Source organism: Oryctolagus cuniculus, chromosome 3 (genome assembly GCF_964237555.1).
Source record: "Oryctolagus cuniculus chromosome 3, mOryCun1.1, whole genome shotgun sequence".
NCBI lineage: Eukaryota > Metazoa > Chordata > Mammalia > Lagomorpha > Leporidae > Oryctolagus > Oryctolagus cuniculus.
The window spans coordinates 25,329,347-25,353,764 of record NC_091434.1 but is presented as its reverse complement, the minus strand read 5'-3'; the positions used below and the strand labels follow the sequence as shown (position 1 = coordinate 25,353,764).

The following is a 24,418-nucleotide window of genomic DNA, read 5'->3' as shown; positions in this document are numbered from 1 at the left end:
GACGGTGGCCAGTTAATTCAGTAAAGGGTAGTGAGAAATTACAGAGGTTGGCCAGTGTAAATGATGGCCATTAGGATTCTGCCCTCCAGGGGGAGCCTGGAAAGCTGAAAGGGTGCCCTTCCTGATGATTGCATTTTGAAGAAATGGCTTTTTCCTGTTCTTTGGAGAAAGCACTTCTGAGTTGGAGGAGATATGTACCCATCTAAAAGGGGTTCAAGACGTGTTCATAGTTGTAAGCCCTTTTTGTATATTCTCTAACAAAGATTGGTCAGGGCTCATCAGGTGTTGGCTAGAACAAAGAATGAATGGCAGCTTTTTGGCAGCTTTGAATTAATCTGGCAGGTGCTTTCAAGGGGAGCCTAAAGTCATCCTAAGGATTAGCTCTGAGATTTTGGAAAGAGCTAGTGCTTATATAAGTCTTTTCAGTGAGGAAGGAGGGCAGTGGCTGAACTCATTTGGGTTGTGATTCTGGCTTTTATAGGCCACAGATGAGAATGTGGTGAGAAGTGGGCTCTGAGGAAGATGACTAGAGTTGGTCAGGGAGAGAATCTTTGTCATAACAAATAAATTTGGGCAAGCAGGCAAATTTGCAAATATGAAGTAATGAATAATATGAATTGAGTGCTCTTCACATTGTTGTTAGTTAACATATGTAAATTGCTCAAAATAGCACTGGAAAGTGCCAACTTAACCTATAATGTAAGATGTAGCAACTGTCATAAAGATATTGCTTTGGACTTTATTCAGGTTGCCATTTGGGTAGTTGGTTTTCATTTTATTTTTACTTTTTATTTTCCAGTTTATTGCTATGCTTCTACTTGTGTCCACTATTATTGTTGTACAATCTTCTCACCTATTAAGCCCAGCCCTGCACCCACATGTGTTGCAGAAATGCTTCAATTGACTTTAATGCGGTTGGGTGAGAACTTAGAGACTCACTCAGAGTACCTTTAACTCTATTATAATCATTTTAATCACTCACCTATTGCTTTTATTCCCAAGATCCTATCTGTCTTAAAGGCATTTGAAGTCATTGGGAATCCACCCTTGATGTAAATGGAATTCTGTGACCAGTTGGGGGCAAAACTCAGCCAACATGTTTGTTGTCAGGCATTTTAGTGTGGAACTTTCTTTGCCTAGGAGCTGTGGTCTAGTCATGACCTCATTTAGACCCGTAATATCCACAGAGGCACTCACTGTAGTGAGCGTTACAATAAAGCCTGTGGCAGACTCTGCAGATTTTATTTAAATATCACTCCTTCTACTACAAGTTCAACTGAATTCCAAGGTCACAGAGAGAGGAATTGTGCATGATAAAATATTTTACATTATTTTTGGTAATATAAAACAAATTTTCATTATACCTCGAAGTCAAAATTTGGATGTCACTTTGGGGTTTTGCCTAGCTGAGGTTCAGCATTCTGGTTGAGTTTTAAATAGCTTGTGTATAATTTTTGCAAACAAATTCAAGTTGAAGGAAATCCCTCACTGAAATTGGATGTTGTGAATTGCACTATGAAAATTTAAATGTTTCACTTAAGTTTATGTTGCATTGTTAGATTTAAGTATTCTATAAAGAATTTAAATTTTAGATAAACCCAGGACAAATTTTGTCATTGGATGTTGGTTCAATTATATAAATATCATTTAAAATCCATGTATCATTAAACGTTAATATGGCAGTGAATTCTAACACTCCCATTGAAAATAATGATGCTTTCTAACTATTTCATATTCTCTCAATGCTGCCTTTCTGTAAATGTTCTATTATCCATTAACCTTATTTTGTTAACCTGCATATTCACATATGCCTAAGGTTTTAAAGGTACAATTTCATGTTCAAAATGTATAGCTTAAAAAATACACAAAAGGAAAATCCTAAAATGTGATGCCTGTGTAAAGGAAAACCATGTGTTTAAATGGTATCCTCATAGTTATTGTGTATGATAAATATATTTTAAATGAAATAGACATTTGAAACAGAAATATTCATCATGCGGTTACTAGAATATTAAATCAAAGAAGCAAGAGAACATGAATAGAGAAGACAAAGGGAAATAAAAGTAAACAGGAGTTAAATTTAAACAAAGCTATGGTTTGTAAACTAACTTCCTGCTACAAAATGATAGAAAAACATCAGACAGGGAAACAGAGAAAATTGCATCAAGCGTCAGTGTTTATATTTTTGATGGAAATATACAAATCATTTTCATCCCTTGCAGTGCTGTCATGCTCCATCACTTTAGTCCATTTTCACCTTGCAAAGAATTTTGAATGGGCCTTCCTTCCCTGGCAGCTAATTAATCTCTCACAAGCCTGCTCTTGCAGCCTGCCTGCCTGGGATGCCTCATACCTTAAGCCAGGAACTCCTGAACAGATTTCTTCCCTCTTGAGCAGTTGTTTCACGCCTTTAGCTATGTGAAGACCTAGCTTTTCCATTCTGTTTGGGAGACTATGTGCACTATAATATATCTTTGAAGAATTGCTCTCTCCACCCCATAACCATAAATGACTATACTCCCAAGTAATTGAATTGGGCTTTAATGACAGTAGACAAAGCCTGAATATAAATTGTGAATGTGCACAATATTGTACCAGTAGTGCACATTATATATATAAAACATATGTATCTAAATATATTGATTTCTAGGTTATAAATTTTCTGTGTGTTCTATTATCATTGTGATAAAACAAATATACTCATGTTTGTAATATTACTACATTTGGCTTAAAAATACTACCAAAGGAAGCAAAGAGAAGAATTTTTAGTCTAATTAATGGCAAATTGTGTATGTAAATTTTTGAAGCAAGAGCATAATTCTGTACTGGTTGAAATGTCTCAATTGAGAGAAAAATACAAAAATTTTAATCAGGTTTCTTCTATTTAATAATTGCAGCTTTTTACAAAGTTATCACTAACGAATTGTTTACATATAATAGTGCTTACGTTAGTCACAGTTGGAACTCTGTTTCAATAACAGCTCAAACAAGGTTAGAAATATTAATCATACCTCAATATTTTGCTGATGCTAGCCAGAGATCATCTTTCTTTTTGCCCAATTAACTTATTGCATTTTATTTTATTTCACTTTTTGTTTCCATTACATCTTTTATGGATTTTAAATTTTTCTTTGTGTTACCTTTTTAAATTCCTTTTTAATTAAAACTCAAATATCTCCCAGTAGCTCTGTAATGCGTGCCTTTAGAAAGCAAGAGAGATGAAAGAAGGGATATTCAGCTCTTCGCGGATATACTTTCCAAATATTTGTTGTGTCTTAAATATCAGAGTTAAGGTAGGGGAAAAACTCTGAGAACTGTATCACACACACACACACACACACACACACACGTATATATATATTCTGTGAAACAGGTAGCTATAAAATAGTTCTATGATCAAAGCAAAATCATCCTACATGCTTATCCAATGAAAGTCCCACCTCATAGAAAATACTGTTACAGTTTCTAAAACCATAGCATGTCTACACTTGAATTTCAGATGAATAGTACCATTACATGTAATTATTTTTATGCTTCTTTTGTTTAATGTTCTTAAGATTAAAACATATCATTGCAGTAACCAATGTTTTTTTCTCACCATATAATTGCAATTAATACTGTACCACCTCATAATATGAAGATGTTGGAACAGTATGATTTTGTTTATAGCCTTATCCTTTATGACTTTTACCTTGTATTTTATATCTACATAATATATCCTCTAGAACAGTGTGTCTGTTTTTACTTACTAAGTTTTCTTATAAAAATTAAAGGTATTTTATATTTATACATACATTGGTCATTTCAGATGCTTTTGTTACATATCCAGAAGTTACTATCTGGTGTCATTTCCAGTCAGTCTGAAAAAACTTCTTTTTGATATGTCTTATAAGAAAGATCTTCTGGTCATGACTTGTCTCAGGTTCCATTTATCTGAAAATTTTCTTTTATACTCATGTTTGAATGTATTTTTAGCTGCATATTGAACTTTTCACTCTTGGAAATGCTATTTTGCCTCCATTATTTCTGCAAAAGTCAGCTGCCATGTGTATTGTTACCTTCATGTTTCATTTCTTTTATCTATGTCTACTTTAAGGATATTTTTAATGTTTTACTTTCAGCACTTTGACAGAGATATGCTTACATGGTTTCTGTCTAGCATTAATAATGCTTGAAATGTTCTGAGCTTTTTGGATCCTGCATATTTACATTTTTAATTAAATAGAGGAATTTCTTAGTTATTATTTCTTTAAAAGATGTCCTTGTTCCTTCTCTTCCTGTTTGTTTCTCTGTACTTTTATTGTCTTACAATAGACCATATGATACATTTCCTCAGCTGGATGAGACTCAATCCATGGTTTTTCAATAGTTTGTTGTCTAAATTAGATAATAACTATTGGTTTGCCTTTATTTCCACTAATCCTATTTTTCTGAAGTATTCAATCTGATATTTTTCCCACCCAATGAACCTTTTGTTTTTCTTATCATATTTATTCATTCTTTAACCTGCCTCTTTTTAATAGTTTTCATTTGTCTTCTGAGGTTCTGTATCTATACAGCCATTGTATCTATTTCTTTAAACCCTTAAATGTCCATATCATAGGTCATATGAAGTCTTTGTCTTTGACTTAACATTTGATTAAGGATTATTTCTGTTTCTTTTTTTCTTGATTGTGGCTCACATTTGCAGGAATTTTCACAAATTATGCTGGGTATTATTAATAACAAGTTTTACAGAATCTATAACAGATTGCCTTTATATAAAAGGTAGTGAGTTCTCTCATACTGAGCCATTGAATTATAGGAAGATTATTTTTTCTCCATTTAGGTTTGGTTCAATTCTCTGGTAAGCCAAGTCTACTTTGACTTTTAACTTTTTTTTTTTTTTTTTTTTTTTTTTCCTAAGTGAACCTGACTCTTACTTTATTTCTGCAATCCCAGCTGAAGCCTTAGGTACTCGATGGGTGCCCTCCACTCCGGCTAGGATTTATCTCCAATGTATTTTAGTAGTACTTCATCTCTGCTTTCATGGCTCAGCTCTCAACTCTAGGGGAGGAAATCTCTAGCAGGCCTTGTGGAATGTTCCTCTATGGAAATGAGACCTTGTCCAACATCTCATGCTGAATCCTCACACACACTCCTGCCATTCTTAGTCCAGCTCCCTTTCCTCTCTACCCTACACTGCAAATTCCAAGCAATTTAGCATCCCAAACTTTCCGCGCTGATGCTGGCCTTTTGAGACTTCGCTTCTGCTGGACTCTACTTACGTTTCTGATGGCAGGAAAATGCTTCCAAGCAGAAAGTCAAGAAGGTCATAGAGGTTACATTGAGGTTTTCCTTCTCTTAAGGATGCTGTGTCTAGTTCAATGGGAGGAAGTAGTTGCCTTATATAATGTACATAATTTTTATAATTACTTATCATGGGAGGTAGGTACAGCACTGGCTTCTCTGTCATTGTTGAAGGTACAAAATCCTACCATTTTACCAAAACTGCTGCTGGTATGGCAGGTGGAGGGTGGTCAGGAAGGCAGGAGGATAGAGCCAGCAAAGAGCCAGTGAAGGGGTTTTTAAACAGGTGACATCTATACATTACAAAAATAGAGGAACTTCAGGCATCAAGATAGACACTTGGGGAGAAGCTTTGTAGAAAACAACAAAATCTGAATAGAATTTGGAATCTTTCCTTTGTCTGCCTTTAATTTCTAGCAAATATCTACCCAGATACAAAAATAAGTTAGAATAAAAACCAAAAAAAAAGCCAGGAATTATGAAGAGTTGCAAAAAATAAAGAATGAATGTAAACCAAATTCTATTGAAGAATATATGTTATGTAAGGATAAATATATCAAGAATTAAGAGAAAAGTATTGTGTTTTCAAGATGAAAATATAGAAATTTCATACTTTAATTTGTTCTTATAAAATATCTAAAGAGCTAAAGCTTTTCACTGTTTTATAAGACAATAGATCTAGATGAAAAGCAAGCCAAAAAAGATTAGGAAATAAGTGAAGCAGAAAACTGAATTAAAGCTTTTGATTAACTTTTCCCCACCCAACTCACAAACAGAATAAACATAATTGAGTGTCATAAAGAACAGGTGTGAAAAAATGAAAAAGAACACAAAGCTTATAGAGAAAATGTTAAATGTAGAGGCAAATGAGACACAATAGAACATAGTTAGTGCTCCTAAACAAAATAAATGGAGGAGGAAAAGTAAAGACACTGGGAAAGAAACCTTCCTGGAATAACAAAAGTCTAAGAATAGCAGTTGGAAATAGCTACCCAGATATGAGATGCTAAACATTGTGAATGTCAATGTTTGTAAAAGAAATACAATAGCTCTTGGCTTCCACAAAGAAGTTTGGGCAGGAGGGGAGGAGAGGGTGGGTTGACATTACACTTTGCCAGTGATATGCCAGTGAAACATTTCTCCAAAGATATTTGAGGAGAAGTACAACCAGTCAAAATGGGTGTAGAATGCTGTATAACTGTGAAACTGTATACAAGTACAGATGCTGAGGATTAATTTAAATTTAAGTATATTTTATTTTATTTATTTTTTTGACAGGCAGAGTTAGACAGTGAGAGAGAGAGAGAGACAGAGAGAAAGGTCTTCCTTTTCCGTTGGTTCACCCCCCAGTTGCCGCTATGGCTGGTGCACTGCGCAGATCCAAAGCCAGCAGCCCATTGCTTCCTCCTGGCCTCCCATGCGGATGCAGGGCCCAAGCACTTGGGTCATCCTCCACTGCACTCCTGGACCACAGCAGAGAGCTGGACTGGAAAAGAAGCAACCGGGACAGAATCCGGCACCCCAACCGGGACTAGAACCCCGGATGCCGGTGCCACAGGCAGAGGATTAGCCAAGTGAGCAGTGCTGCCAGCCAATTTAAGTATATTTTAAATAAACACTAAGAGGGTGGGAAGGGAGATAATAAACAACTATGGTATTTGTGATTGCATATCAAAATATGTATGACTTTTTTATATTCTAAAATTAATAATAATTGTTGAAGTTAGGAGATAATTAAAAAGAAAGTAAGAAGAAATATAAATTTGTGTTTTCTTTATCATTTTAATTTCTAGAGAAGAAAATATTATAAAATAGCATGCTTAATTTTAATATTTTTCTTAATTTAAAATATATTGTACAGAGTTATATTTCCTGTGAGAAAATATTAATTTTCAGTAATGGCTTTAATTATATTTTATGGCTAAATTCCATGTAATTTAATGGTTTACTATTTTAATTTAATAAGTATATAATTATCATTTTTTTTTTTTTTTTTTTTTTTTTTTGACAGGCAGAGTGGACAGTGAGAGAGAGAGACAGAGAGAAAGGTCTTCCTTTTGCCGTTGGTTCACCCTCCAATGGCCGCCGCTGCAGCCGGCGCACCGCGCTGATCCTGGCAGGAGCCAGGAGCCAGGTGCTTTTCCTGGTCTCCCATGGGGTGCAGGGCCCAAGCACCTGGGCCATCCTCCACTGCACTCCCTGGCCATAGCAGAGAGCTGGCCTGGAAGAGGGGCGACCGGGACAGAATCCGGTGCCCCAACCGGGACTAGAACCCAGTGTGCCGGCGCCGCAAGGTGGAGGATTAGCCTATTGAGCCACGGCGCCGGCCCTAATTATCATATTTTATGATCTCTCTCTCTCCTCCTTCCCTATCCCTCCATAGAACTCTAAGATGATTATTTAACAATAATGTTCTTTGTAATATAAACTTATAATGCAGATATCGTATTTTTTATAATCATTAGCAGATGAAAATTCTACAGAAAATAGTAATTTTATAAAAAATAGTTTGTGTCTTAGCATCCCACCCCCCAAAAAAATTGTCACAGATAACATGTACATCTGTAAATATTCAATATGTTGGCATGTAACATAGTTCAGCAATATTTTTCATTAAAGGCCATGTATTAGCTTAGGCTGTGACTATATTATCTCTGTTTTAATTATCGCAACTCGGCTTCAGTAGTGAGAAGACATCAATAATCAATGTGTAAAGAAATTGGATGCTCCAATGAAACCTTATTTACAAAAGTAAGCGATGGTTTATTGGTGAACCACAGTATATATCATAACTTTGTCAACTTTGATAATCAAATATTGTCAGTCTGTCTCAGAAATATTGAAGTAAAGGAACTAACAAAATACCTCTAATGAATGAATTAATTGATTTTGCTCCTTTGCAGATATTATTTCATCGCATAACCTTAATGTGTAAAGAGGAATGTTGCTCGGTAACCCCACGTACATGTTCGCATACACAGAAATTGTGTCTCTTGTTTTCTCAAAATAGGCCAAAATTGAGTATACGTTGCTCCTTACAATTCTTAGACACCATGCTTGAGTTGACTTCTCTCCTTCCATTTTACATTTATAGCCTTGGTTAGTGAATCTCAGAATATTGGAGCTGGACTGAATTTCTAAGTGCATCAAATTAAATAATTTCCTTTACACAAGAAGGGAATCTGCCACTGAGATGAAATGACTTATCTACAGTTCTTACACTAGTTCTTGTCATAGCCAGCACCGGAATCCAGTCTGCTGGCTCCCAGTGTAGCATGGTGCCCTCTTCCCCACACTGGAGCATATGTATGGGTGCAACTTAAGCTACTCTCAGCCAGTCAGAAATTAACTGATGATCAAGTGAGGAATGCACATATAGTTGCTCCTCTGCTCTTAGCACTTATTTGTTTTTCTATTTCTATTCTTTATTTAAAAATGCATTTATAAATAATGTTATTTAAAAATAACCAATCTTTACAAATGAGGAATAATTCTGTTCTTTGTATGCTTTGTTTCATTAAGAAACATCCCTTTGATAAAATGGCAAAAGGCAAAGCTATAGATATCTTTCCTTCTCAGTCATCATTTTTAATAGTTTGGATCAGAATGACCTGGAGAGCTTGGTACAACACAGATTGTTGGGCTTTACTCCAGAGTTTCTGATTCAGCATGCTAGTGATGAAGCCACAGAATTTGCATTCTGAACAAACTATCAAGTGATGCTGATACTATTAGTCCTGGAAAAAAAAAAAAAAGAACTTTGAAAATCACTGATTTGGATTCTCAGCCTTAAAGGCAAATTACAATTACCTGGAGAGATGTGAATACACAGGCTCCACTCCAGATCAATTGAAATAGAATATATGAGACTAGAGACTGGGTGTTGGTAGTGTCTTAAATTGTCTCAGATGGTTATAATTTACAGCCAAGACTTACACAAAGAAAAATAATGACCTAAAAATATTCATTTGAACTTTCAGATTAGAACATTTTCTTTGCTTAATGTATTCCTTTATTAGGTTAGTACAATTGTTATGCAATCATTTCATAATATAGAATAAAGGAGATAATATAAAGATGACTTTACCGAGTGATTCTATAAATTGAACATAAATCAAACTTAGTCCATTTTGTGGTACTAATTCTATAAAGTGCTTAGAAGATAAAATATTAGAGAATTTTCCTTTTAAAATGTTGTTATAAAAGTTTTGTCATTTGTAAAATTATTTTATGCCTCTGATCCTTAAATTATCTTTATTAACATTGTATAGAAGGCACTGAGCATTTTGATACTAAGTTCTAAAACATCAGTTCTGATTTCTCTCTATACAGTGAAAGATGCAGAGGTACTTTGTATGGACATACAGATTCTGTGAACAGCATTGAGTTTTTCCCTTTCTCCAACACTCTTCTTACGGCTTCTGCAGACAAGTCCCTGTCTGTATGGGATGCAAGAACGGTAAGCAAATGATCTGCACTCAACCATATCTTTTAAATCTGATTAATCTTAGTCATTCTTCCATATTGATTTCAACTTAGATAGTGATTGTGCAAATTCATATAGGGTAGAATAATGGTAATAACTTTCTAACTCCAAGATCCTGTCTATGTGCTCCTATTTATCCTACCTCACAAATACTAGCACACAAAAATCATATTGCTTCTTTAAACATTAATTCAACAATTACTTTTTGAGATAGAAACTCTGCTGTTGCAGTGATGCAAAATGGAAACATATCATGCCTCCGCATACGAACTTTGTAGTTTGGCAAAAACAGAAATGAGATCATTTGAGTGAAATGAAGTATGCATTTAAATGTAAGAATATGCGGGTACAGGATAAAGCAAGGAAAACTGGTCGTTTGCTGGAAGAGTGTGCTTAGATTCCAAGGGAGGCTAAGCTTGAACTACTAGGAGAATACCTAGAATACCCCCTGAAGTTTGGAGAGGGGTGAATTCTAGGAAAGAGCAGTGCATATGCAAAGTCACAGAGGTTTGACTGCAATGGCGCATCTTCATAGTAATAATATATACAGACGGACCTTAAGAAAGAAGTGTATACAGATAGACAAGGACAAGATCATGAAGGAGCTGTTTCAAACTGTTTCACAGAGAATCTATTCAAGAGTGTTCAGCAAATATGGTAATAAAATATATTTGCCTTGTAGAAATATTGCTGTGATAGTTAGTAAGGGAATCATTCTCAAGTTAAAGCCATTAGAATTGAATATGAATGGATGAGAATTTGACCTGGCAAATTATGTATGAGGATGGGAAAGAGAGAATGGATTAAAGAAAGGAAGTTTACAAGAATCTGAAGAGTGGAGGCAGATATTATGGAAAGAGAGTTTAAAATGAATGACTGTCCCCTTTTGTTTTATACTGAGAATCTTCCTGAGTCATGAGAATTTCAGAGCTAAAATTGGATAGCCCTGTATTATTATGTCTTCAAGAGAAACGACTGAAATCTTTACTTAATGTACACTAAACTGATCTTCTGTAAAAAAAAAAAAAAAAAAAAAAGAAAGAAATTATCAATTCCTAACTTGACTCTCACTGGGATTAAACATGACAATAGGTCTGATCTGATTTCATCATCATTTAAAAAAAATCATCTATTATTTTTCACTTTATGTTTCTGTGTGGGAGCAAACTGTTGAAATACTTACTTAAGGTATACTAAGCTGATCTTCTGTATATTAAGATAATTGAAAATGAATCTTGATGTGAATGGAAGGGGAGAGGGAGTGGGAAGGGGGAGGGTTGTGGGTGGGAGGGACGGTATGGGGGGGGAAGCCATTGTAACACATGAGTTGTACTTTGGAAATTTATATTCATTAAATAAAAGATAAAAAAAAGAGTGAATTTGATATGAAGAAATGGACACATAATGTGGATACTGTACTTTCAAATAGTTGGCTGTGAAGATGAATGGGAGAAAAGACTGTAGCTCTAAGTTCAGCTAAAGCATCTTTCTTTGTTTAGATAGGAGACAACGTGTTGATTAGCTTGGGGATATGAGCAGGGTGAGAAGAAGGAATTAAAAAAACAGAGGAGAGAGAAGAGACAACATAGAAATGTACTTGGCATAGGTTTTCATAATTTAAAAAATGCCAAGATCTGCAATACAAGGTTTCAGTACTCTTCTTAGCAACTTTCAATGAAGATTATGAAGAAATAAGATTCTAGCTATACAAGAAAAGAGGACATAGCCCTAGTTTCTGATTCCTGGCTGATAAGGAAGAAAAAGTTATAATTTCCATTTATCTTCCTATATGTGAAATATGATCAACATAAAAAATATGATGGTGAACATACTGACGGTGTGAAGAGGGATGGAATGTCAATATGTGAGGCACTATTAAGTTCTCTAATGCAAACTTAGGTTGAATGGAGCAAAAGGCATCCTCAGCTACATATATTATAAAAAAAAGCTAATGATAAAATTTCCTGTCAGTTTCTGACTTCTCATGTTGCAGAAGTTAAGGCGGCATTGTGGGAAAAGCGTATGAAATATGACTTAAAATAAAATTAGAATGATTTGTTGTCGAAAACAAACGTCCCTCTCCCTCCTTGTTTTAAAATAGCTCTGAATCTGATGTGACGTGGTTCATTCCTACTAATGAAGCATCAGTGGAGAAGTAAAATTTTCAACACATTTATCCCTTTAAACTTAAATGTGAAGTGCATATAAAAGCAATTGGTAGCAGCAAAACCCATAGAGGAAGTATTAATTTAGCAGTGACCTAAATTTTGTGCTCATTTTCTGTTGACATCAGGTTTTCTCTCTCTCTCAAGCTGTAACTAGATGTTCTCAGAAAATATGTTTCTTATTTATTTTCTCTCATGTGAACTGAAGCACTAATGCTTGGAAGGAACACTGCTCTAATTAAGAAAAGTTGCCCCTCGTATATCTGCCAGAAATGCATAGAGTTATTTATTGGTGGTGACCTTGTTGTCTGATGCTGCAAGCTCTTTGTGTACTGTTCTTATTCCCCTTAGTGTCCGGGGGAAAAAAAGAGGTAAAAAAAAAAATTAACACAACACGGTGCCTCTTACATAGAAATACCATTGCATGTGGATTGAACGTAAGAGCAAACAAAATTTTTAGTAGTCTTAATGGTATGAGTTCAATTAGTAGAAATATTTTGAAATTGACTTAATGGTAAACAAATTTATACCACTATTATTGTAATTTTATTATTTGTACTGATAATAGCAAATGGGCTCTAACATATTTTTGTGTAAATACTATTCATAAGTGCATGAAAAATACATTGTAAATTAGAAATAAAATATATTAAATGAATTTATTGTTGGAAATATTTAAAAAAATAAACTTATGGGTACATATTATGGAAAACTAACATACAAAGCAAGGGTAAATTCACTGAACATAATTAATAATTAAATAATATAAGTTTTAAGGTAAAATATTGATATAATCAACAAATAAAATATGACAGCTCTAGAATTAAACAGAATCCTTTCACTAAAGTTACATTTGGCAGTTCTAGTGATACTGTTTCAGATGTTACTGATTTAAAAAAAAAAAAAAAGAAAACTTTGAATTACCTTGATTTTTAAAAAATTCATGTTATATATGTTTTCTTAGATGTATATGTTGCTGGCTGGCACTGTGGCTCACTAGGCTAATCCTCCGCCTTGCGGCGCTGGCACACTGGGTCTAGTCCCGGTAGGGGCACTGGATTCTGTCCCAGTTGCCCTTCTTCCAGGCCAGCTCTCTGCTGTGGCCAGGGAGTGCAGTGGAGGATGGCCCAAGTGCTTGGGCCCTGCACCCCATGGGAGACCAAGATAAGTACCTGGCTCCTGCCATCGGATCGGCGTGGTACACTGGCTGCAGTGTGCCGGCTGCGGCGGCCATTGGAGGGTGAACCAACGGCAAAGGAAGACCTTTGTCTCTCTCTCTCACTGTCCACTCTGCCTGTCAAAAAAAAAAAAAAAAAAAGTATATGTTGCCTACATAATATGGAATTGTAAGTTGTTTCTTATAATGGTTCATTAAGAAGTTAGAATTAATTTATATTTGTAGTTGAATATTATGATATGCTGAAAAGGATAATCACATAGCTGTAAGTTTTTCTGTGTAATAGTAGCAACTGTGTAACATTGATGTAAATAACATTATTTAACTTGCAGCATCAGCTGCATCCATGGTATACTGGTGTAATTCCTTATAATTTTTAAAATGTTAATATCTCAATAAATTATAGGTTGTCTGGTTATACTGAAGGTCTGAACATAACAGAAGATGAACAACTTCCATATTTGTAAAGCGATAATGATACATTTTAACATCACAATGTGATCAATTACTAGTGAGACAACCTCTGAAATATTTTTTGGTGAAATGTGAAAGTGACCAGTGGATTATATTGCTATAAATTAGTTTTAAACTTCCTTCTACCACTGTCAAACATATACTAGTCTTAAATCTTTAACCTAATCTAACAGTTTATTGTCAATGATAATGAATGTGCGGACCTCTAAGTCAGTCTCTAAGTCAACTGGACAGATCAGCTCTGAATTTTGTGGAGGAAGGGGAGAGGAATATAAATCTTTATAATTACCAAAGGGAGGCTATAAAACAGCTTGCTTTTGGGGAGCTCATGAAATTGCTGTTTTGCAGGACTGCAAGTACTTCTTATTTAGGAAACAGTAAAAATATTTTATAAATTGAAAAATAGGATTCTTTCATTACCAAAAATGATATGTCATGCAGTAAATTTAATGAAAAATTATGATGCCATCTCCAAAGGCAACATGAAAAATCCCAGTGTACACCAGTGATCTGAAAGCCTGTTTAAATGCAATGTGATTCTTTGTCATTCACAAGCCTCATGAAAATATGAAGGTTTTTGCAATGTTTAAAGGCAAGGATGTTCTCACTGTATAGTGAAACAAATTGAGATATGAAACAGGATGAGGTAAGCAATACTTCTATGTATTGTGTCAGAGCTGGGTTGGCCACAGTCAGAGTTGCTAACATTTTGTATCCTGCAGTGAATCAGACAGACATGGAAAGTCCATGACCCGAACTGTCTTTAGCGGCCATGCCTTATTCTGTAGACTAAGTGCTGGCACTTGTCCAGCATATAGTGTTCTCCTAAGTGATGAGTCTATGAAGGACCTAGAAACTGGTCACTTTGAGTTCCTATGAAGTGGAAAAAACTAAGAACATAGGAAAAGAGCTAACCTATTGGTTCCTGCTTGTTGGCTGAATCTTGTGTATGCCAGTTGTACCTGCACCCTGTATTCAGAGCCCCAGATGGAATCTGATGAGCTCTTAGAGGAGCCGGACATTATTCAGTACAGCCCAGAATGCAGAAACAGGCAAAACGTGTGCCTTTCTTCTCTAGGTTGTGTTCCTCAGCCAGGTATGATTTAGTAATATTCACTCAAGATACATGTAAAAGGTAACACCCTAGGTTCTAGAGAGGCAACTGTGACAGGGTCCCTGTCCTAAAACAACACACTGACTTTTAGGGAGAAAGTGTAGAGGTAGTTCATCTCAAAATGATATAGTATTTGCTATATATTCGATATAACTATAAATCCAGTTTTTTGGTAATCTACTTTACTTCCTCAAGAATTGATTTTAAGTCTGGCATTGACTGAATGCTCATTCACTTTTACCTAAAATATCTACCTAATGTTTACTAGAATTACATCATGTGGACACCGTTAATTTCTTTATTTCAGAATTGAGGAAATGGATGCTTGGAGAGAGGAAAATAAATTTCCCCAAATCAGCCAACTGGTCAGTGGCAAGATCATGAAGCAGGCTGCCTCTCCAACCTCAGTCTACCTATTTATATCTCTTGGCCATTCCCATGCCACCTCTAATGAACCTGAACTTCAGATCTCTAAAACAGGCATTCAAAGCATCTTTTCTTTCTTTTGATATTTGGAGTCAACAAGTTCCTCTCTTCCAATTCTTTAGATAATACATTATTGTGGATGACATTTACCCACTGTACAGTGGAATGCTAGAAGTTGCTTCAATCTGTTGTGGTACCTGTTACACAGCCTCCCTCTATTCCCCCTCTTCCATCCTTCCCAGCCTCTAGTAATGACTAATTTAAGTTTAGATTAACTATTATTATGTTTTTTTTAACTTTTATTTAATGAATATAAATTTCCAAAGTACGATTTATGGATTACAATGGCTTCCCCCCCATACCGTCCCTCCCACCCACAACCCTCCCCTTTCCCACTCCCTCTCCCCTTTCATTCACATCAAGATTCATTTTCGATTATCTTAATATACAGAAGATCAGCTTAGTATACATTAAGTAAGGATTTCAGCAGTTTGCTCCCACACAGAAACATAAAGTGAAAAATAATAGATGATTTTTTTTAAATGATGATGAAATCAGATCAGACCTATTGTCATGTTTAATCCCAGTGAGAGTCAAGTTGGGAGTTGATAATTTCTTTCTTTTTTCTTTTTTCTTTTTTTTTTTTTTACAGAGGATCAGTTTAGTATACATTAAGTAGAGATTTCAACAGTTTGCACCCCCATAGAAACACAAAGTGAAATATATTGTTTGAGTACTCGTTATAGCATTAAATCTCAATGCACAGCACATTAAGGACAGTGATCCTACATGAGGGGTAAGTGCACAGTGACTCCTGTTGTTGACTTTACCAATTGACACTCCTGTCTATGGCATCAGTAATCTCCCTATGCTCCAGTCATGAGTTTCCAAGGCTATGGAAGCCCTCTGAGTTCTCCGATTCTTATCTTGTTTAGACAAGGTCATAGTCAAAGTGGAGGTTCTCTCCTCCCTTCAGAGAAAGGTACCTCCTTCTTTGAAGACCTGTTCTTTCCACTGGGATCTCACTCACAGAGATCTTTTGCCAGAGTGTCTTGGCTTTCCATGCCTGAAATACTCTCATGGGCTTTTCAGCCAGATCCGAATGCCTTTAGGGCTGATTATGAGGCCAGAGTGCTGTTTAGGACATCCGCCATTCTATGAGTCTGCTGAGTATCTCACTTGCCATGTTGGATCACTCTCCTTATTTATTCTATCGGTTAGTGTTAGCAGGTACAAGACTTGTTTATGTGCTCCCTTTGACTCTTAGTCCTTTCATTATGATCAATTGTGAACTGAAATTGATCACTTGGAATAGTGAGCTGGCATTGGTACATGCCACCTTGATGGGATCGAATTGGAATCCCCTGGTATGTTTCTAACTCTACCATCTGGGGCATGTCAGCTTGAGCATGTCCCAAATTATACATCTCTTCCCCCTCTTATTCCCACTCTTATGTTTAACAGGGATCACATTTCAGTTAATTTTCAACACTTAAGAATAACTGTGTATTAATTATAGAATTAAAGCAGTCATATTAAGTAGAACAGACAAAAAAAACTACTAAGAGGGATAATGTATTAAGTTGTTCATTAACAGTCAGGGCTATGCTGATCAAGTCACCGTTTCCCATAGTGTCCATTTCACTTCAGGTTGTTTCCTTTTTGGTGTTCAGTCAGTTGTCACCGATCAGGGAGAATATATGGTATTTGTCCCTTTGGGATTGGCTTATTTCACTCAGCATGCTGAGTTCCAGATTCCTCCATTTTGTTGCAAATGACTGGATTTCATTGTTTCTTACTGTGGTATAGTATTCTAAAGAGTACATATCCCATAATTTCTTTATCCAGTCTACCGTTGATGGGCATTTAGGTTGGTTCCAGGTCTTAGCTATTGTGAATTGAGCTGCAATGTTTTTAAACTTGCACATATGAGGATACATGGGTCTGGATTATTTCACTAAACATAAGGGTCTTCAATTCCATCCATTTTGCTGCAGATGATTTCATTCTTCTGTGGCTGAATAAATTTCAGTTATATATTTATATAACACATTTTCTTTATACATTCAAATATCACTGGAGACCTGGGTAGAGTCCATTTCTTGGCTGTTGTGAATAGTGCAATAATAAACATGGGAACACAGGCATCTATTTCATATGCTGATTTAATTTTCTTTGGATATAAACTCCAAATGGGATACCTGCATCATTTGGTTGATGTATTTTTAGATTTTCCAAGAGCCTCCATATTGTTTTCCATAATGACTGCACAAATAAAAAGTGCAAATATAGACTAATTGTCTTGATTGGTGTATGCCATATTTATATACACACATACATATATATATAAAAGATTCAATAGTAAGCATAAAGAAAAGATTCTAAAATGTGCATGAGAGAAACATCAGAGTACTTCAGAGGATTTCCAATTAGACTGACAACTGATTTCTCATCAGAAGTACTACAGGACAGGAGAGAATGGAGAGACATAATGTGGGTCCTTAAATTGTCACCTGAGGATACTGTACCCAGCAAAGCTCTCATTTATAAATGAAGGTGAAATAAAGACCTTCCGTAACAAACAAAAATTGGAAGAATTTGTTATCATTCATTTAGCCTTACAAATGATTTTTAAGGATGTGCTACATACCGAAACACAGAAAGATGGTCATCATTATCAAAGGAGGTAGAGGCAGAAAATCTCCCATTAAAATTACAAGGGAGGCTGGTGCCGCGGCTCACTAGATTAATCCTCCGCCTGTGGCACCGCACCCCAGGTTCTAGTCCCAGTCGGGGTGCCGGATTCTGTCCCGGTTGCTCCTCTTCCAGTCCAGCTCTCTATTGTGGCCCGGGAAGGCAGTGGAGGATGGCCCAGGTGCTTGGGCCCTGTACCCTCATGGGAGACCAGGAGGAAGCACCTGGCTCCTGGCTTTGGATCAGCACAGCACGCTGGCTATAGCAGCCATTTTGGGGGTGAACCAATGGAAGGAAGACCTTTCTCTCTCTCTCTCACTGTCTAGCTCTACCTGTCAAAATAAAAAATGTACAAGAGAAATCAAAACCAAACAATAGGAATATTTATGGAAAAATGGCAGGGCCAAGTAACTCATCAATGTGGAAGACTTAAAGTCTTTAATTAAAATATACAGGCTGGCTAAAAGAATTAAAAAATAAGGTCTATTAGCTGCCTGCAAGAAACAAACCTTACCAACAAAGATACACGTAACTGAAAGTGAAAGGATAGAGAAAGATTCCATGCTAATGGAAAACAAACAAACAAAAAAAAAAGAGCAAGAGTAACCATTCTTGATATCAGACAAAACATACTTTAACACAAAACCTATTGAAAGAGACAAAGGCAGACATTATATAATGATTAAGGGATTAATTCTACAGAAAGATGTGAGTGTAGTGAATGCATATGCATCAAATGCAAGGCCTATTTAAAAGAAATGTTAATGGATCTAAAGAGTCATAGACTTCAATACAATAATAATGGGAGATTTCAACACCCCATTTTTATCAATGGACAGATCAACTAGATAAAAAATCAACAAAGAAACAACAGAGCTAAACTACACTATGAACAAATGGAGCTGATATCTACAACATTTTATCCCACAGCAGAAGAATACAAGTTCTTTTCATCAGTGCAGGTAACTTTCTCTAGGGTGGACCATATGCTAGGCTATAAAACAAGTCTCAATAAGTTAAAAAAGAAAAAAAAAATGAAATCACACCATGTATCTTTTCTGATCAGAATAGAATGAAACTACTAATCAACAACTTAAGAAACTGTAGAAAACATGCAAACACATGGAGGCTGAACAACATCCTGAATGAAGAGTGGGTCACAGAGAAAATCAAAAGGGAAATAAAAAGTTTCTAGAAATGATGAAGATGACAACACAGCATATCAAAACTTACAGGTTAAAGCAAAAGGAGTGATAAGAGGGATGTTAACAGCAATTAGTGCCTATATCAAGAAAATGGAGACAAACAATTGACCTAACAGGGCAAAGGACTTGAATAGGCATTTTTGAAAGGATAAAATACAAATGGCTGTCTTCTACTGCTTTCCCAGGCCAGAGCAGAGAGCTGCATCAGAAGTGTAGCGGCACCCATATGGGATGCTGGCACTGCAGACAGTGGCTTCACCCACCATACATACACTGTGGAGTACTGCTCAAGCATAAAAAAAAAAAAAAAAAAAAGAAATCCTGTCTTTTGCAACAAAATGGATGCAACTGGAAACCATTATGCTTAGTAAAATAACCCAGTCCCCAAAAGAAAAGTATCATATGTTTTCCCTGATCTGTGATAACTAATCGAGTATAAAAAATATAATGTTTATGAGCAAAATTGGCATTTTGAGGTTTGATTATTGTCTATAGTCCTTGTCTCTACTGTTGAGGAATCATGTTTTTAAATTATTTGTTGAATTTTTACTTGGTAGGGGGCTAATCTTAATATTATTAAATAAACTGAAGTAAATCAATGTAAAAATTAAAAGGAGGAGGAAGGAAGATGGGAATCTGGGCAGGAAGGTAGGGTGGGAAGTATAGCTACATTCTTAAATCTGTATATCTGAAACTCATGAAATTGTTCATTTTATCTAAATAAATAAATTTATAAAAAGAACTATTGAGAATAAACAAGATGAAAAATAAGAAGAAATAAATATTTTCACTTATAAATGCTACACTCAGAATCCTGGTTTTATATGTGTAAAAATGTATGTGTATGTATATACACATATATATGAAATAAAAAGAATGACAGGAGCATATAGTTAGCAATATTGCAATCCTATAATTTTATGTTTTCTTAATTTGATTAATTCCAAGTAAAAATAACAGTATTAAAGTGAATATTGCAATAAACTTAAACTTTCAAAAAATCCTGGATTTGCTCTTCTAATAATTATAACCTAGTGATTCAGGCAGTGCTAGGTTTGGATTAGTAATTACAAGAGCAAGAAATGACCTCTCACGAAAGTAGAAAACTCTCAAAGAATAGAGCATGTTCTGTACCTGTCTATCTGCAGACTGGATTTTCAAATTCATCCAATTATACACAGCTATTTTTTGTTAAAAGTCTGCTCTATTTCTATTACCCTGAGGTTAAACAATTGGCCCTGTAATATAATCAAAAGATTTCAAATATTATAAAACATGGTAAAAAATATCATGTTTCCACAATTATTGAAGTTAGCTCTAAGAATTCTTAAAGGTTACTGACCTTACATAGATTTGGCAGGGAAAGACTGTCCGACATCTGTTATCGAATGTTCTATAGCACAAGTTTATTTTGAAAATGGAACCTTGGTTCACTGTTAAAATGTCACCTTTACTTTGATGTGATGATTAACGGTATTATTATTTTCAAAAATATCTGCCTATAGTACATAGTTGGCAAATGTTTGTCATCACATAGAAAGTAACAAATTAAAAAATACTTGTGTTTTTTTTTGGGGGGGTATTATGAGTCATATCTAACATTAACTTTATTTATATGCTTTGTTTAAAAATCTCTTTGAAATTCTTGAGGGGTAGGATACATTTTCTTTGTTACTCCCTTACTTGTTGCAAAACAGCATGCAAACTCTAATCATCAAAGATTAATGGTACAGAATTAATCAACTTAAGTATATGCAAAGTGCTCAAAAATGCAATAATACTTTCATTATAGAAATAAAACAAGTCTTGGGGCATATGCTTGGTGCAGCAGTTACAACACTGCATTGCCCACATTCCATATCACAGTGCCTGCATTGAGTCCCGGCTCGGCTTCTGCTCTACTGATGTGAACCATAGGAGATGGTGGTGGCACCAGACTTGTGTCTTTGCTAACCATCTGGAAGACATGTACTGAGTCTTGAGGTCCTGGCTTATGCTTGGTCCAACCCTGGCTGTCGAGGGCATTTGGGTGTGAAGTAGAAGGTGAAAGACCTGTGTATCTCTCTATCTGCCTTTCAAATATAAGTAAAAAAAAAAAAAAATAAATGGAGAAGTGGCCTTAATGCATTGTTCATGTATGTTGTAATACATCTTTCTTAAGTGATCTTGATTCAGACCTTTACATTTCATAAGACTATGCAAAAATCTTACTGTTCTCAGTGAATAAATCTAACTACTATCAGTTATTACACAGTGCACCCTAATCATGTGAAATTAACCAGTATTTGCAATGGTTTTTCTTTTTTAAAAAGTTTTCTCTTTGCTCTTTCGTTGACCTAGCATCCTTTTCCCCTTTATCAGCCAGAGAATTGGTTTGCAGCCGTGAAGTTTCATGTCAGCTTCCCTCAAGTGCACTCCATTATGTGCCACAAGAAGCTAGCAAGAAAACTCTGTACCATAGAGAATTTTGCTAATTATTTCTTTGTACAGTATTAAAACAATGAACTTGATGAGTGAGGCAATTTTTTCTCACAAAAAGACAAATATTACCAATTTGCTAACATTTTGCATAAAGACTAATGGCTTCAGTAATGTGATATAAGTAGATACATTTGACAAAGTGAATGTACTTAATTGTATTTCTACAGAACCCTGAATTTGAATCTTATGTCATCTTGCATTTATGTCACATAGTACATCACAGTAATAACATACAGCCATTCGGCCTAAATTAAGTCCCAAATATCAGTGCTATTTGGCAGTGCGGTATCAGACAAATTATATAAAAATATTTTTGCCTTAATATCCTCATTTGCAAAATGTGGATATTACTAGTACTTACCACATAGGTTGTAATGGGGATTAAATGTTAAATTAAGTGTTTAGAAGGGTGACAGGAAAGAATTCACCATACTTTTTAAAAGATTATTTACTTGGCCGGCGCCGTGGCTCAATAGGCTAATCCTCCACCTAGCAGCGCCGCCACACACTGGGCTCTAGTCCCGGTTGCCCCTCTTCCAGGCCAGCTCTCTGCTGTGGCCAGGGAGTGCAGTGGAGGATGGCCCAAGTGCTTGGGCCCTGCACCCTATGGGAGACCAGGAGAAGCACCTGGCTCCTGCCAGGTCAGCGCAGTGCGCCGGGCACAGCGCACCAGCCGTGGCTGCCTTTGGAGGGTGAAAACAGCAAAAGGAAGACCTTTCTCCCTGTCTCTCTCTCTCTCACTGTCCATTCTGCTGTCAAAACAAACAAACAAACAAAGAAGATTATTTACTTATATGAAAGGCAGAGTTACAGAGAGAGGGAAATAGAAGGGAGAAAGAGGAGAAAAAGCGAGAGTGAGTGAGAGAAACAGAGAAACACAGAGACTTGTATTATTTTAGGGTTTGTGATGATTAGTACTTTTTATGTAATTGTTGGCCATTTTTATGTTTTCCTTTGAGAATTGTGTGTTTGGATTTATGTCCATTTTTAAATTGCATTGCTAGTTGTTTTGCTGCGTAGCATTTTGAGTTCCTTATATATTTTGAATACCAACCTCTTGTCTGATACATGGTTTAAAAATATTTTTCCCATTCTGTAGGTTGTTTCTCTACACTGTTGATGGTCTCTTTTGCCATGCAAAAGTGCTTGAGTTTTATGAAATCCTGTTTGTTTATTTATGCTTTTATTTCCTTTGTTTTGAGGTCTGAACTGGAAAATCCTTGCCCAATCTAAGGATCCAAACTGTTTTCTATGCATTTTCTTCAAATATTTTATAAATCCCAGGCTCTGTGTTTAGGTCTTGAATCCATTTTGAGTTGGTTATATACATGGTGAGAGATAGGGGTCTAGTTTTATTCTTGTGTATGTGAATGTCAATTTTTTCAGTACCATTTATTAAAAAGACTTTTTTCCAATGCATCTTTTTAGCACTTTTGCTATACATTAGAAGTGTAGATTTGTGACTTTACCTCTAAGGTCTCTGTTGTTCCATTTTTTTAAAATTACTTTATTTATAAGACAGAATTACAGAGAGAGGTAGAGCCAGAGAGAGAGAGGTCTTTCATTCTGCCGGTTCACTCCCCAAATGACTGCAGTGGCCAGAGCTGAGCTGATCTGAAGCCAGGAGCCAGGAGCTTCTTCCAGGTCTCCAGGTGAGTTGAGCCATTGTGTACTGCTTTCCCAGGTCACAACAGAGAACTGGATCTTAAAAGGTGCAGCTGGGACATGAACTGGCACCCATGTGGGATGCCAGTGCTGCAGAATGGGGTTTTAACCCACTGCACCACAGCACCAGTCCCTGTCTCAGCTTTTTTTTAAATTTTATTTAATAAATATAAATTTTGAAAGTACAACTTTTGGATTACAGCGGTTTTTTCCCCCAGTAACCACCATCCCACCCACAAACCATCCCATCTCCTACTCCCACTTTCAACTCATTCTTCATTAAGATTCCTTTTTAATTCATATACAGAAGATCAACTCAGTATATACTAAGTAAAGATATCAAGAGTTTGCACCCACGCAGACACACAAAGTATAAAGTACAGTTTGAATACTAGTTTTACTGTTAATTCACATAACACAACACATTAAGGACAGAGATCCCACATGGGGAGTAAGGGCACAGTGACTCCCATTATTGATTTAACAATTGACCTCTTATTTATGACTTCAGTAATTACCTGAGATTTTCTCATGAGTTGCCAAGACTATGGAAGCCTCTTGAATTCACAGACTCCAACCTGATTTAGACAAGGCCATAATCAGAGTGGAAGTTCTCTCCTCCCTTCAGAGAAACATACCTCCTTCTTTGATGGCCCGTTCTTTCCACTGGGAATTCACTCACAGAGATCTTTGATTTAGGTCATTTTTTTGCCACAGTGTCTTGTCTTTCCATGCCTGAGAAACTCTCCTGGGCTTTATAGCCAGATCCAAATGCCCCAAGGGCTGATTCTGAGGCCAGAGTGCTGGTTAGGACATCTGCCATTCTATGAGTCTGCTGTGTATCCCGCTTCCCATATTGGATCGTTCTCTCCTTTTTAATTATATCAATTATTATTAGCAGACAATAATCTTGTTTATGTGATCCTTTTGAAACTTAATCCTATCTTTATGATCAATTATGAACTTAAACTGATCACTTTTGTAATATGGCATTGGTACTTGCCAACTTAATGGGATTTAGAATACCATGACGTTTCTAGATCTACCATTAGGGGTAATTCCAAGTGAGCGTGTGCTGAACTGGACATCTCCTCCCTCTTTTAGTCCCACTCTTATTTTTAACAGGGATCAATTTTCAGTTAAATTTAAACACCTAAGAATAATTCTGTGTTAATTACAGAGTTCAACCAATGGTATTAAGTAGAACTAGAGAATACTGAAAAGAATAAAATAGAAAGCTGT

The 24,418-nt window shown here is 35.9% G+C and overlaps 1 protein-coding gene across 4 annotated transcripts in view; it reads left to right on the top strand.

Annotated features, from left to right (window-relative positions):
* The window catches only part of SPAG16 (sperm associated antigen 16), a 1,190,570-nt gene that overhangs the window by 760,030 nt on the left and 406,122 nt on the right, over positions 1–24,418 (top strand). For all 4 annotated transcript variants that reach the window (XM_051849131.2, XM_051849132.2, XM_070070225.1 and 1 more), the window contains exon 13: positions 9,622–9,748. In XM_051849131.2, the coding sequence (XP_051705091.2) occupies positions 9,622–9,748 (127 nt within the window). The remainder of the gene's footprint in view (positions 1–9,621; positions 9,749–24,418) is intronic.